This window comes from Sander lucioperca, chromosome 12 (genome assembly GCF_008315115.2).
Source record: "Sander lucioperca isolate FBNREF2018 chromosome 12, SLUC_FBN_1.2, whole genome shotgun sequence".
NCBI classification, from domain to species: Eukaryota; Metazoa; Chordata; class Actinopteri; order Perciformes; family Percidae; genus Sander; species Sander lucioperca.
The window spans coordinates 34,899,066-34,915,250 of NC_050184.1; the positions used below are offsets into that span (position 1 = coordinate 34,899,066).

Below are 16,185 nucleotides of genomic sequence, written 5' to 3' on the forward strand. Positions count from 1 at the left end.
TATTAATTTATGATTGCTAATTGTATGCTCCATATATGTTTGCCTGTAGACAAATTTCACATGTGTGCATGTTCAGCTGACCTGAAAGAACTGACTTAAAAGCCACTTTGGATTTCACTAGAAATTAATTGTAATATTTTTAATTGGAAGTATTTTCTGTTTTCCATAATTACTACCAAATGACCTAGTTCTAATCAAAAAAGTACCTTATAATTCAATAAAATGTTTCTGAAGGTTGCACACCTAGAAAATGTCATATCAAGTAGAATTAGTTGGTATCATATATATATTTATTGTCCATTATTTAATCAGTTGGTCAACATGTGCAAAAGTGATCTCAGTGATAAGCAGAAAATCTTGATGTTTGAATCATTTAAAAAAAAAAAAATATATATATATATATATATATATATATATAAGCTGCTATCTTCATAAGCAAACAATTGAAGAGAGATAAAAAAAAGGTAAACAAGCTGTTATCAAATGTTAACTCTTTATTTGAATAAGTAAAAAAAGGTGCAGGTATCACAGGTATCATCTGTCTTGCTATCAGATGTTGTCAGCTGTTATCCTCGTTGTGTTTTTCTTCTAAAACATATTTACATGTGAAATATCCTTTTTTTTTTTTTCTTCTTCCGTCTAATTATTTTTGAATCATGTACAGAATCTGAGTCTAAACTGGTGATTAAACATTTATTAAAGTGCTTTTTTTTTTTCCTCTTCTATCATTGCAACACAAAACATCTTTACATAGCAATACACTGTACAGGTTGTTTTAACAGCTGCGCATTTCTGCAGGTGTACTCGTATCACAGAAGTTGTAAAGTACAATGAGTCCATTATTTTGTCTTTGAAATACAATTGAAACTTGACATATCATACAAATAAATAGTAGTCATAGCCAGGGCTATTGCATGCAAACATCAGCAATTATGTTTCTTCAAGCAGTAATACATTTCATTACTGGTGATGCATTTGAGCAGGGTGCAAAAGTATCTCTTAGTGTTTCCTTATACAATTTCTAACCAGTGTGTCTTTGCTGTCCATGAAATGTTTTTAAAACGTCATAATGATGCACACTACACAAAGCGAATTGGAAAAAAAAAAAAATGGTTGAAATATCTGACCTGTGTATTCAAATAAAAAAGGAAGAAAAGGAAAAAAAAAAAAAAGTGACAATAATATGAAAAACTACTCCTTGTCCATCTCCACATATTGTGAATGGTTGTCGGGGGATTTGCTGTGAGTTTTACTCAAATGGAGTTTGACTGCGTGATTGCTGGCAAATGTCCGACAGCAGAGCTTACATTTGAACTTTGAGTCAATGTCCTCGTCCGTGACTAGAGCCTCTGTGGCTCTGACACCGAGGGCCTTCGACAGTTCTGGCTCCTCTACCTTCGTCTGATGCTCTACTGGCATTTTGCACATGTCTTTGATTTGGAACCCGAGATGGGATTCCAGATGGGAAATGAATGAGGCCGGTGACCTAAACTGGGAAGCACAGTCATTGCAGTAGAAGATCGGGTGCCCGGTGTCCATGCTCTTCAGAAATTTGGTCCCTCCGGTTTTCCGCAGTTGGTATTTTACGTTTGCTAACCAATGGCTTATGGTGGTCATGGACAATCCGGTGAACTTGGAGATGTGCATCCGTTCCTGAGGGCCGAGGTCTGAGAGTAAGTATTTGCCCTCAGAGGTCTGGAAGAGGCTGGAGGCAAACTGAGCTTGCAGGATGAGAAGATGGCGAGGATTCCAGTTTGACTGTCTACCTTTACGCTTGTGGACTGAGTACACCTCGGCAGACACGTCCTCAAAGCGCCTGACATCCGATTCCAGTTTCATCGTCGGGATCCTTGATGGCATGGAGGGCTTCGGCGTTGTGGCTTTTGGAAGAACTTTCACCATATCTGCGATGTCAGACAGAGCGTATTTCTGTGGCATCGGGGTGGAGGGCTGGAGTAGAGAGGAACTTTGCTTGCTGTGTTTAGATTTCGTCAGGTCTATTGGTTGGTCATCATTCACAAAGAGAAAGGGGTTATCAGGCCTTTTTCTTATGGCATTTCCAAGCATTAAAGCTGGTTTCTCGTTGCTACGGTTAATGTCAGCAAAAATAGACTGGGTGTGAGCCGATAGTTTATCTACTCTTGAGTTATTGGGCTTATTTGCCTTGCCCAGATGATTGTTTAGAACTGACTGCAGTGCACTAAGAGGGTTTATGCCAAGTAGAGTTGGAGTGTCACCGAGAGGCTCTGAAGCAGTGCCGCGTCCATTGCTGGCAGAGGGGCTCGGTGTCTTTCCTCTGTCAGAGAAATCTGGGCTCAACTTCCCTTTGATCGCCTCACTCCCTTCATTCATACAGTCTGCATCAAGCTTTGAAGAGGAAGAGGAATCGTCCTGACAATCGCTGTCATCATTCTCCAACAGATCAAACTTAATATTCTGACTTTCTTTACCATCGCTAATGCCAACCTTTTCTTTTTTGATGTCCACGTTTTGATGCTGTCCCTGGGGATCCTCAACTCCCACAGCACCGTGGTATAACTTCCCCTTTGGGGCAATCGGTCTCAGCTTGTGGTTAAATGTCTGCTTTAGCTGAGTAGGAGGAGATGCAGAGAGAGGGGCGCTTTTGATGATGCCGGAGAGCTGATAGGCAGCGTGAATGCTCGGATAGGCACTCCAGCTTGGTGTCCCTGTTTGAGCTTTATTGATGGCAGAGGCCACTGTGTTGGCTAAAGATTTAAGAATGTCCCCTCCTCCTCCTGAGTCCTGTTCAAGATCCTCCTCACGGAGATAAGGGTACTTAAAAGTCCCATTGCCTGCCTTTTGATCCTCACTCTCTTGCTTGTCATCCTTAGCTTCAGTTTCTTCCATTTTGTCTGATGTACCTTCCCCCTGGCTATCCTTGTCACTGCTCCCGGGGGAAGGATTTTTTGGAGAAACCTTTTCTCCCTCAGTGTCGCTGGCAGCAGGCTCAGCTAAACCCTGGATCTTTTCTATGGCCAGGGGATCAAGTGCTAACTGTTTACCCTTTTTAGAGGCTGAGTTTGTGACTTTGATGAAGTGTCCGGTAACCATCATATGTGTGGTGAGTTGCTGAAGGGTGTCATGGGAGCTTCCACACTCCATGCATTTAAGAATCTGAGACTTGCACGTCTCAAACTGCCAAGTGTAACTCGCTCCGTTCTGATAGCCGTAGCGATTATTGTTAGCATTTGAAATGGCGGCGGCCCTTTGTGCCTCAGTGTAGCCAGATATACCAGTCGTAGAGTCAGGGGAGCAAGGTCTCACCGTTTCAAAGGCCCGTTTCTTTGTTGGTGGCAACAATTTGGGTGTGATGACTGGGATTGGCTCTTTTAAAGGCACCTTTTGGTAATGCTTGGTTTTAATCATATGGACGCTCAAATCCTGGAGCGAGTCAAAAGAGTGGCCGCAGAACATGCACTTCAAAACTTTTTGTGCATCCTCTTTTCCTTCCATATCTTGGAAATTCCGTTTCCTAGATTTAGAGGAAGAAGCAGAGGAATTACTCTGTTTGCTGTGGTTGTTGTCCTGGTAGTGTCCACTCTTGTTCATGTGGACGGTCAGCTCCACAAGAGTGTCATAAGCGGCGCTACAATCCTTACAGCGAAATCGGCTGGCTCCGGTGAACACTGAGCCACAGGGTTTGGTGGTTTGCCTGAACAGGTGGACAGAACTAAAGAGGTTAGGTTTGGATGCAGGCTTTGGGGAGTGGGACTGCTGAAAAGTCTTTGAGAGCGCATCCTGGTGCCAGTCAAACTCACTCTTGGTGCTTCCGTTGGTACTGTCACAGTTGGCTTTGCTGGTGTTTTTGCCAATTTTCAAGTCCATCCCTATTCCCGTCCAGTAGGAATCAGAAAGAAAGTTTGCATAGGCTGCCCTCATCTTCTCCAAGCTGCCGCCCGTCTCCTCTTTATGTTTGGAGCTGGGGCTTTCGTCATCCCTCTTGCTCTCAGGTGGCGAGGAGGTTTTGAAGTCTGAGAGTCTGTCACTGGCGTCGCTAAGGCGTGACTCCAACTCGGCCTCTTGATTGGAAAGGACACTAATGGGAGAGTTCTGGTTGCTGTAAGTGTTGGTGCTCTTGTTGTCTAGCTCTCGGTCCTCGGACACTTTGGGGCTGGTCTTCTCCGAGCATTCCTCTTCAGTCTGAGTGTCGTTCTCAGCGTCTTCCTCGGGGATGGAGTCCTGAAGAACACCGTCTTCATACACTAGAAAAGAAAGAGACATGGAGATTAATGACATTGGCACACGCTGTATGACAGTAGTTTAATGAAATTTCATTTCCAAGGTACAATATTTAGAAAAAAATCCACATGCGGCATCAAGTATAGAATTTTTTTGTGAGAAGTCACAGAAGCCATTTAAGACAACACAATGGCGGCTGCTTTGTGCCTTGGGAGGTTGGAGAGTATAGCTGGACATAATGTCTTTACTAACAGACTGCTGCTGGTCTAACAGCACCATGTGATTCACGACAGGCCATTGACTTAGTGCTGTGTCCAAGGTTTTTCTGGCCTCAAGTTGAGATGTTTACTACAATCATTGGCCACTGAGTGACAAAAGGAAATTGATTCGTCTGGGGCCTGCTAAGTGTTATAGTAAATGACCTATTCCGTAGTGATTATGAACGCCTCAAAACTGCAATGAAAATGTAAGCCTTCTGTTCTGGAAAACATCTCAACTTCCCTGAAGCCATGTGTAAAGAATGTCTTAACACAAACTCAGATATTTTAATGTCCCGCATTGCTCTATCAATAAATTAAAAAGGCTCGTCTGAAAAAAAGATGAGAAAACAGAACTTCAGAAGACAAGTAGCCATTTAACAAAATCAAAATATGTTGCAAATGTGAATGCTGATGAAGATGTTGATCATGCTGCTGGAAAAGCTGATTCAATTATCATGTTAAAACTAGACAATTAGAAGAAAAAAAAAAAAAAAAATCTAAAAATGACTGCCAATCTGTCACGTCATTATATTTTCGCTGACAGTCTCATAAACAGCAATTACTTCTTTCATTATTCACCTGTTCATTCTCCCAACTCATAGAGCACAAACATTATTGCTTCAATTAACAGATAATTAAACAACAGTATTTCTAATTGACACATTTCCCATCATCCAATTAGTGGAAACTCTGACTCAGCATAGAGGGCTTTTCACGTGGCTGCAGGGTCTGCTCGACATAATATGAACAACGGCCACGGAAGATTAAAGTGTCCTTTCTGACAATAACTATTCCAGATTATTCACAATCTAAACACCCGGCAACCCACACAACAATATCACAATCAATGCTTGCATATCTTTTGAAGACATCCTGCAATAAATGCAGTTTGTCGATGTTGTCTCATATCCAAGATATTTTCCACCTCTCAGTCATGCTGGAAAATGTGCATTTTCGGAGAGACGTGGCAGATGTGCTCTGAGTTAAATATGAATAGGACATAACAGCCCTGTCCAGGCACTTATGCATTTCATGTGGTTAATATTTCTCTTCTGAATAGAGGGCACTCCACAAGGGGGATGGCTGAAGCTGAGCACTCAGGAGTCCCACACTGGGCGGCCCATAGAATGTCTTCCCTTTTTTGCCTTCTGAAAATAATATTCTTTTTTTTTTTTATATTTATCAATATTTCACAAGTGCCTCAAGAGAAACCCTGGAGGGGAATTGCCTGCCAGCTAATGGATGGAGATGGGATTCGGACTTTCAAAACAAACATAGAGAATGGGGCCTCGTGAACAAGAGCCTACACACACACACACACACACACACACACACACACACACACACACACACACACACACACACACACACACACACACACACACACACCACAAGTGCCCCAATGTGCTATGACCTTGATCCACCGCAAGAGAGACGTTTTGATTTGCCAACCGAGATCGGTGATGGCCTCCAAAACACCCTTGATGCTAAGGGAGAGAGTTGTCAAGAGCACAGAGGTATGTTTTATTTATGGTTTTATATATAGCATTCACAGTGAAGGAGAACACCACTGGCTATGACAAGCTCCAAGTTGATGTCCTCTCTCTTTAAAGTCGTCACTAAAACTGAAGGACTGGGAAGAACGCGCACCAAAGTGGAGAGATGAGCATTTTTCCAGCCCAGTGATGGTTAAATAGAAATGGCTCATTCCTAGTACACACCACCATGTGAAGGCTATTTCCTGCATATTTTATGTAGCTTAGAATTCACCAATACATGCAGTTCAGTTTCACCTACCCTCTGTGTAAGATACATGTATTTCACAAAGACTACGTACCGTTTCCTGGAAATAACCACTTATATCAATTTTAATGTTTGTGCCTTATCGTGGTATTTGAGGATGGAACTGACAGAGATTAACAGCTGCCCTTCCTGCTGTTCTACGCCTTTCTATCAGATGCCCTAAGTAGCAGACATCCAGAGACACCAATTAACCTTCTGGCAGGGATCACTCCAAGATAGCCGCATGTCTAACTCTGCTTCTCACACCATTTGTAACCGTGCTTTGCCAGCTCTTGGTCTACCAAAGTACTGCTGCCATGCCAAGCTGCATTACCCTTCCATACATGATCAGATTCAAGGACAATGCCACAACAACAGACAACACCCTGAAAAGGTCATTAAATTATACAAGAAACAAGTCTGTCAAAGAATACAGAATAAACTGCAGATACGCCTCATCAAACATCATTGTTCAAAGTATAAGTGGTGCGTCACCGTGCAAACCAAGACTGAGAGCAGCAACTGCTTATTGTCAAGCACATTTTTTCACAACTTTTACAACAAACCCATAACAAAAACATAGGACATGCCTGCTTTGGAAATGTTGTCTGGGAGTCCAGGCAAGGCAACTCCCTGCCTAACTAGCCTTACAAAACAAGAGGTTGGCATGCCTGGCCTGAGATTTAGCATGTCATAAACTGCTGTAAAGCCTCCAATCTGTGTCACTACAAATTTATATCTTCAGACAGAGATATGCAAAGGTCAAAAAACCTGAGGTGTCCATCATAAATCAGGCAGTTGAAGTGTTTATAACCTTCATCCGTTAGAGAAGACTCTTGGCATAGCAAGGCCTGGGTTTACAGAAGCAGCCAAATGCTGTTTCCCTCACATCTAGAGAAACCAGCTAGCTGTATAAGAAACAGATTACATTTACTGCAACATTCACAGCAGCCTGCTGTCCAACTGGATTGCTGCTAAAGGCTTACATGACAATATATTTACAACTTAGCTTTAAGCGTTAGTATCTTCATAGAGTACAATCCCCTCTCCCTTGTGTACAGTAAGTGAGTCTATTCAAAATGTGTCAATCATTTTAGAAATGTGTGTGTGCCAGCTGTAAAAGGGCATTCTGTTTCCAGTGTTAACATGCCAGTAGAAACTTTTGTAAATTTGAGAACATCAACATTTATCCCCTGGAAGGTCAACATTTCCTCCATTAATCTGACAAGCCGGAGAGAGTTAGCAGCCTGAGGAGCTTAGCTAATGGACAGCTGCAATACCCAGCGCAGGACTTTGAGAGTATCCGAGGTAACACTATCTTCAGAGAAGATTGGGTAATTCATAGGTGCCAGTGACAGGTCTGCATGTCTGTGCCACTTTCCCCAGCGCTCTCCGGTTGTCTCAAGCTACAGTTTTTGCTGCTCGCAAATCAATACCTCTTTTTACTTCTCATTGATTGCCTTGTGGTGGGACCGACCTAAGCAGGACTGTTATGACATTTCTAGATTTCCCCCTGTCCTTGGAACAATCAATTACACGCGCATGGCAATCAAAACCTCTTTGCAAAATGAACCTGCTCCATGACATTTTCATCTCCCGGATTTATGCCATGTAAAGAAAAAAAAAAAAAAAGAAAAAAAAAAAGGCAGGCCTGCTGGATAGGCAGAGAAACACGCTAACAAAGCAGGTCAGGATCAGGCTGTCTCAGTAACTATCATCTGTTTCTCCTCCCTGTTTTCACTCACATCATGGAAGCAATGTGCCCAATTAATTGTGTCTGTACATTTAAAAAAGCACTTAGTCACCGTGCTCATCCTTTGTTATAAATAGGTCTGTGATATCAGTCAGAAAGTACTCGGTGTACAAAACAGAATTCCAAAGTTGTGAAGCTTTTTGCGATGTTGGAAACACGATGGCGTGCGTTTCTAAAAGCCACCATGGTTTGTGATTGTCTTTCAGTGAGCTATCATTAGAATGAGACACACGTGTCACAAGGTTTAATATTTGACAGTGATATCTGACAACGCACGTCAAGATCAAACAGATATATTGTTAGACATCCGGGTGATAGTCTTGATGACACATCTGAAGTTAAGCCTGAACTGAATCACATGAGAAACGGCGAAGAGCTAATTCTGAGCCCCGGAGCCATCTGTAAAGATCTGTAAACACCTCTCTTCACTGTTCCCTGTCAGGAAACAGTTTCCCCGAGCCCAAGGACACTGCAGAGTAAAGAGAGAACAATCCCATTCAGACTGCTCCCTTTGACAAACTTTGTCTGGAGGTTAATTGATATCACAGAATTAAATAGTTTTTTGACTTGCTTTAAAATAGGATTGCGTCATTAGTTCCCACCTGGCCCATCATTCCATTTTCGACACTTCTAAATGACGTCCTAAACAGACTTCAAAACTCTGCAGCCACGCTTTAACTGACTCTATGCCATTAGATGGTTATTAACAGTATTGTGGTACACACTGTGGTACAAAGGACAATCCATAGGTTAGATAATGCAAAGTGGGTTTAAAAGCAGCCACGAACAAAGTGGTTTTGTCAGATCTTTCTGAGGCTTTCACTACAAAACCATGAGACGGAAACACTCATGTTAATTTTTGTATGCATGAAGGAGATGTTACTTAAAGTGCATTACGTACTTCACTAAACACAAGCTATTCATGCAGATAAATGCCTTGCTTTCATACACCCTCAACTTTAATATTTTATAGTCTAATATAATCAAATAAAAGCTTGCAGCTCAAAAAAGACACGGACAACTTGAGGACAGATTGTGAACACAGCAATCGGCACAATGTGCTCAGATGGACCTGGAGCCAGATTAATGATAGGATCGCAAATATGACACCATATCCTGCCATCTGGCTGTTCATTTGGGCAAAAATGATCACAATAATTATGGCAATTAATCAAAAAATGTTTTCACAACCAACATTCTGTTAACTAAAAACACAGAGAACTTTGGAATGCACAACAGACACACTGATAAACACACAAAAATATATATCCAAAGGCCTTTGAGCATGTTTAGTTTGAGCTATTGGGGTATTTTTATGCAATGATACAAATATGGGAATTTCTAAAAGTCTGTCTATGCATGGACGCTAATCGTGATATTTACTGAGCCACATCAGATTGCCCTGCCTGAAGCTCCAGGAACCCCTTCCCTCCGTGATGTCACCGAGCGATGCGGCTCCTTTTGATGCCTACTAGAAGCTTCTGCTCCGAGACGCATCAGTCGGCCCGCTGCCTAATTTGAAGTGAGCGCTGGGAGAGCATTGCAATCTGCACTCCAGCACCTAAGTCATCACTTTGAACGTGCCACAGCCTCCGCATCACATGCAGCGTGCCTGGTGTTGCATCGCACCAAAGGGTCCTCTATCAGCACCGGCGGAGACAATTATACACACGACATTCCCAGTCTGTCTCGAAGACCTTTACCAGACCACCAACACAACGACAGGTGCATCCTTGCTATCTGTGTACTAGATATCATTACATACATGGATAGAACCAGTCTTAAGTAGGACATTTGTTAAAGAGTTGGTTCACCCAAAGTACAAAGGACGTACACACTTTTATTAGGTACACCTGTACAATCTAATGCAATCCAATACAACAGCTCACCATCACTTACCACAAGCTCAACAATAAACATTTAACTGAATTGACACTTCTCTGAAAGTTTTGAGAATAGCTGAACGTTATCATCGTCATGAATGTAGAATTTGTGTCAGACCTGTTGGATTGACATTGCATTACATTGTAAAGCTGTACCTAATAAAGTGACCAGGGTGTGTTTATATAGACATGCAGATACCTTTGGTTTTATTTGTCCTGGTTTTGAGTCTCTTTTCAAATCTGCAAAGGTGGAAAATAACTAAGCATAGCTTAGCGTAGCTAAGTGCAATTTGGAAGTAGTTTTACTTTACTTGAGTATCCATTTCATACTACATTTTAACTCCACTACTTTTTAGAGGACAAATATTGTACTTTTAAAGGTGCAGTAGGTAAGACTTATAAAACTAACTTTCTGTCATATTTGCTGAAACTGACCCTATGTTCCAGTAGATCTACATGAAGCAGGTAAGTTTAAAAAAAGAATTCTGGCTCCTCTGGCACCACCTACAGCCTGTAGTGAGATTTGCAAAGATCCACAGCTCCCTGTTCAGATGCACCAATCAGGGCCGGGGGGGGGGGTTTTGGGCTTTAGTGGAAAGGGGGGAGGGACTGAGAAGTTGTTAAATGTTCAAATTTCTGGATCTTCACAATCCTACCTACAGCATGTTTAAATCCACATTTATTTGAAGTTACAATTACATGTGAAACATGATCATTTTATAAAATATGATGCATTGTTATAGATTAAACTACCCAGAAGTATATGACGGAGTTAAAATTAGCTCCACCTCAAGAAACTACATTGAAGTATGGCTAACATGTTAATGCAGCAATAATATTAATTTACTTTTGATACCTATATCAGGTTTTTTTACTTCAATTGTACTTACATTGTACTACTTTTACTTAAGTAAATAGTCTGAATACTTTTAATAATACTGAAAATCTGTGAGCTCCAAACTAAATTCCACTCTACTGACAACTGATCTCTCAAAATCTGGGCCAAAAAAATCCCAAACTATCTGCATGGCTAGACGCCACTAAAGATAAGTGAGAAAATATGGGTTTGCTTCTTTTGTAATTTGGGTGAACAAACCGCTGGCCGCTAAATCAGCTGTATTGTGCGGTTGTGTGTCAGCAGATAAAAATATACTGTACAAAGCCGTTTCCTATTTGTCCTCTTCTGCTAACAAGGAAAGGTAAGCATGTAGGATAACATTAGAACTGCAGAGGCTTAAAAGCCTCAGTGTATATTTGTCAGATTATAGATGATCTTTTCTGCCCTGGCTGATACAAAGTTCCAGTTGGCGGAGCAGAAGCAGGGCGGCTTCAGCTCCGGTGTGTTTTCCACTAGCAGGAGGGGAGCAGCCTCGCTCTGTCACTTGGTTTCTGAAGAGCCTGTGACACAGCTCTCCAGGAGCGACATGATGAGGTCTGATGGTTCCTTTCTGCAGAATAGCAGTTTACCCCTCATTCACCCTTATCAGAGAGTGAACCCATCATCTTACAGTACGCCACTCAAAACCGCTTCGCATATTGGAGCTGACCAGTCGAGCAAACAGGGCGGTACTAATAAAAGACCATCTTGCTGTGGTTCAAATTTCCCTGATTGAATGTCAGTCAGGAATGTTTGCGTGGCAGCACGGAGGAAAGTGGGCTATCGTTTAAAGGACCACTGCCTTGCACACATAAGGCCTTTGTTCTAGTTTTATGAGATAATGAGTGAAAGGTATGATGGCCTACACTCTCCTAACGTGCGGTTTGTTTTTCATGCCCACTGGCCCGACCAAATAAAGAGCTTTTCAATTCCAATTCAATCATTGTCTGACGCTTTGTAAACATTTGCTCCATCATGTGATTGGGTTTTATTTTGCATCTGAGGGGCAATATCCAGGATTTAATTGTTTTTAATATTACATTTATTCCCTTGTGATCTTGTTTGTTATTTCATGATAAAATATCAAAGTATCAGCAGCAAGTCTCCTTCACTCTTTGCTCCATAGACTGTTCCATTTAGTCTTCCCCTGAGATCAGTAGACGTATATACAGTACATACAGTCCCTGCATCATAAACTTTGCATGAACCCTAAACACTGGCCCTCCCAAACAACAGCAGCCCTCCATCAAGGTCAGGCCTTGATGAATCTGATAGTACAGCTGGAAGAGACTGTGTGTATTCTATTAAAACAATCTGCATTTCACCAACTCTTCCCGCCCGCTCTGTCCCTGTATGGATCTTTCATTAGATTCTGGATGGGCTCCAGCCAATGCTTTCCTTGTACAAGCAGTTTTATGCAGTTTTCAGCAAAGGGAGGCATTCTTTTACATTCCAAGTTCATTAATAGTAGATTGCCACTTTTTCCCTTCATTAAATACAATGAGGCTACAGAGTGAATTTGCAGCTGAAGCGTGGTACTGTCAGTTTCCAGTGGGACCAAAGGCTGCTCCATGGCAAGCATAAAAAGAGAGAAGCAAGCCGCCAAACCTAGAGCTCTGTGGGACAAGACGAGCACCAGTAAGAGAGGCAGAAATGCTTCAAAACAGTCTTGCTCCCTCCTATTCAGATTCATTTTAATGGCAAATTTGTTGTCAAGTGTCCTCCGTGAAATGATTAGGGCCCGCTGTTTTCTGAAAAGTGCTAACTTCTGGATTTGCCTGGTGCGCATTGTCACTTTGACAGCCCGTTCTGAGAACAATGGCTGCCCAAATAGTGAAATGTGTTGGCACCCAATAGTTGAAAGTTTCCCCTCAAAACAGGCTTTCTGCTGTTTGTGGGTATTCCGCTGTGTTGATATCTAGATGTTGATTAGAATGAAAAAAGAAGCCAGTGAATTGGGCTCCCCAGAGCAGGCACATCAACCATTGTAAGAGATTGACAGTCACTCCATTGAGCCAATTATTTCTGTTCATAAGACCTGTTTCTATAAAAACTGGTTAAAGACTACAGTCATTGTTCGAGTGTCTGAATTAAACTACCGGTAGAATTTACAGAAAACCAACAGCATTTAAAGGCAGCACTGCCCTTTTTTTTCACTGCCCACCTAGTGTGCTTTTACTACATGGAATAATTACAGGCATAATATTGTTTCCAGTAACTGCTAAACTTGAATTCAGTGCTTCTCAGAATTAATGCACAAAAGAAACAATGTGAACACAGTCTCACCTAGGCACATGGGCTATTATTGAGCGTCCAATTTTTGGTGAAATTATGCACAAGTCGATCCACAATAATTGAAACATAATAAAATCCAGGCGCAGCGCCCTGCATGTGTGGGATATATGTTCATTAATAGCACAATGCAAACATTTCAAAACTGTTCAAATACTGCCATCGGAAAAAGTCAGTGGAACAAAAACATTGTTCTCTGTGCTATATCCTCATTTAGCCTACGAGTCAGCGACGTGACATTTGTAAGGTGTTGGGCTGTAATGGAGGAGGAGTAGGTGCCGACTGCAAGACGAGTGCAGAGCCTTTTTATTCATTGCATGGGAGAAAGTGGTTAATTTATTGAAAAGAAGGTAGGCGGACGAAGCAGCGGCACGGAACTGATACCCTGCGTGGCTGTAGGTTGTGCACCGAGGAGGAGGAGAGAGGGGGGTGGATGGGGGTGGATGGGGGGGAAAGGAGGTTGAGGGAGGCGGAGACCAGAGCGACAGAGGAACGGTTAATGGAAATGAGTGACAGGCTTTCAGAATGATTTACAACGGGTGGCGCTGCGGCAGAGCCAGCGCTTGATGGATGATCCTGAAAGACGGAGACGAACCATAAATCATGTCTTTGAATCATTGACAGAGATAAAGGAGGGGGAGAAAAAGCAATGGCATTGACGTTCATTCTTCCAATAATGTACATTGACGAGTTACACTACGGAGCCTTAATTAAAAAGTGAACACGGGTCTTCTCCCTCTCTCAACTCCCCCCCTCTTTTCCTTCCTCCACCCCCACCCCCCACCCGCCGGCTACGCTCCTCCATCCCTCTCTTCTCTGTTGCGATATCATTGGTAATTAAAGATGCAGTATCCAAGGCCCCTGTCCCATAGCCACTTCCTCCGGCTTCCCACAGCAGCCAGATTAGATAAGTGCTCTGCTAAAAGATAATGTCACCCCTCAACAATATCAATGTGGGTCGGGCCCATTTGTTTCTACATCTGTAAACACACACACACACACACACACACACACACACACACACACACACACACAAACTGAGACAGGGAGAAAGAGGCTAGCTTTATTTCTTTAAAGGAAAAATAAATAGGAATTGCTGGGTTATGTACACACGTAAGCTAAACACTAATAGTCTTCAGTAACAGAGGTTACCATGCTAGTTTGAACCTATAAAACACCATTAAAAAAATGTGCCAAGAGAGGAATATTTGGTTTTTTTTGTTCTCCCTTTAAAAAAAAAAAAAAACATGCCATTGAATAATTTTTTCCAAACATGCCGCTTTTAAAGAATGGCGTCGTTCTGTCTTGAGTGCAGATGGCACTTTGATAACCAGGAGGTGCCCTGTAGGAGCACAGAGCCTGAATGAGTGGCATTCCACATCAGCTGAGCTCCCTTAAAGTGCACACAATAGAGCAATGGGGTGAAAGTAATCCTAAACATCTGTCTTATGTGTCCTACACGCACAGGCTGTTTGTTCAAGTTCTAGGAAAGACATTAGCAGGAGGGGAGAGAGGCGGAAAGAGAGGAGGATATATCAATTCATGCACTAGTTCTCCAAAGGGATTAAGCAGGGCCTCTGTTGTCTGTCCTCTCACTGCTCTGGCAAACAAAATGGAGACGACTGCCCTACTAATGCAAATACCCTTTTTCATGACATACTGTAGCAAGCATGTGTTTCAATAAACTACATAAACATAAATGTTTTGAATTATTCAAACTTTTTTTTTTACGACCCGGTTCAAAAGGGCTTCTTCTGTAGGAGGCTTCTGCTGCACAATGTAAAACTGCTAAATAATGAAGTGATTCTTTGTATTTTGGAGTAGGATACAGTGGTTCATTCTGCTCTGGCCAAGTGAGAAAGGGCAAGTGATGACAATACAGCGGGCTCGGTGTGCCGTCCTGTTTGACGGCTATGCAGGGAGACTCGGGGCAGTCGGTCAGCCCGCTGCGTATGGGGATATTCACCGACAAACACTGAAAGACACACAAAGCTGTCGCTCCCTCTCTCTCTCTCCATCCCTCTCCTGCTGTGAGAAGAACATTTTGGCAAGCTAAAATGGAAATGAATACACAATGGTCATCTAGCATTGAAAAGCTGTGGCAATAATATTGGTCAGGCAAAAGGCCGCTCTGTCCAGTGTGCGTGTGTGTGTGTGTGTGTGTGTGTGTGTGTGTGTGTGTGCATGTTTGTGAATGATTCATGTTGCATCGCAACACAAAAGCTCACACTTTCAGAATCATTTTCATTTGAAGGCTTGAAGTTGTTAATATCATGTTTGATCGCATGCTTGCATCAAAACACAGTTTGATGGACAAGGGAAATAATTACTTGTCATTCACGTGCCTAAGGTTTCTCTTCTCTCCTCTGTTGTTGCTGTTAAACATGTTCCTCTGTTAAACACTTTTCCCCTCACCAAACTCCAAAAAAAAAAAAAAAAAACCCCGCTTTGACTCAACTTTCAAGTCATACTTTAAAATAAAAATTAAACAATTTCACACAAAAAAAGAATCCGAAAGAGTGAAACTGACTGTTAGGCTAAATGAATCAAAGAGTTTGAGTGTAATGAACTTCTCGGGAGTCTCTGTCATTAGGGGACAATAGCTCTCGTTGATCTTAAATGGTCTTAAAAGATGATCCATACAGTAATGAAGCCAGCTCTGCTGGCCTGATGCCCAAAACAGGACATAATCAAAGTCACAGGGGATACGCTGGAGCTTCTGTTACCCAACAACATCCTTCCACTTATGTCTTGCTCTTTTAAAATAAAAAAAAATAAAAAACAAGAAAAATCTCTTTGTCGTTACACTGTAGATGCTGGATGCTAAATATTCAAATTCATAGCATGTGTTTCGGGGCCGTCAGCTGGGACCACAGAGCAGCAGGACGGCTTGCAACCCACTGGGTCTTTTTGGAAAAGCAGCATGTAGTGTCCAAGGCCCACCCTCCTCCTGACTCTTCTGCCTGGACCACCCTGCTCGCTGTGCTACGCTACATGACAGGACGATGCTGCTCAGTCCTTGGACCCATCGTATTGTTTTTCTTGGACCATGGTGAAAGCAAATAGCAGCTAAAGGGCCCGGCGCTCGCAGTAAAAACCAAAAACCCGTGCAGTCATTCATCAAAGCCCAGACAACTC

At 42.3% G+C, this 16,185-nt stretch overlaps 1 protein-coding gene across 2 annotated transcripts in view; it reads right to left on the reverse strand.

The window, feature by feature from the left end:
- Positions 1–589: 589 nt before the first annotated feature.
- Positions 590–16,185, reverse strand: part of LOC116043689 (teashirt homolog 2) — a 124,128-nt gene continuing 108,532 nt past the window's right edge. For both annotated transcript variants that reach the window (XM_036008059.1, XM_031290552.2), the window contains one exon: positions 590–4,223. In XM_036008059.1, coding sequence (XP_035863952.1) covers positions 1,192–3,900 — 2,709 coding nt within the window. In that variant the 5' untranslated portion in view covers positions 3,901–4,223 and the 3' untranslated portion in view covers positions 590–1,191. The remainder of the gene's footprint in view (positions 4,224–16,185) is intronic.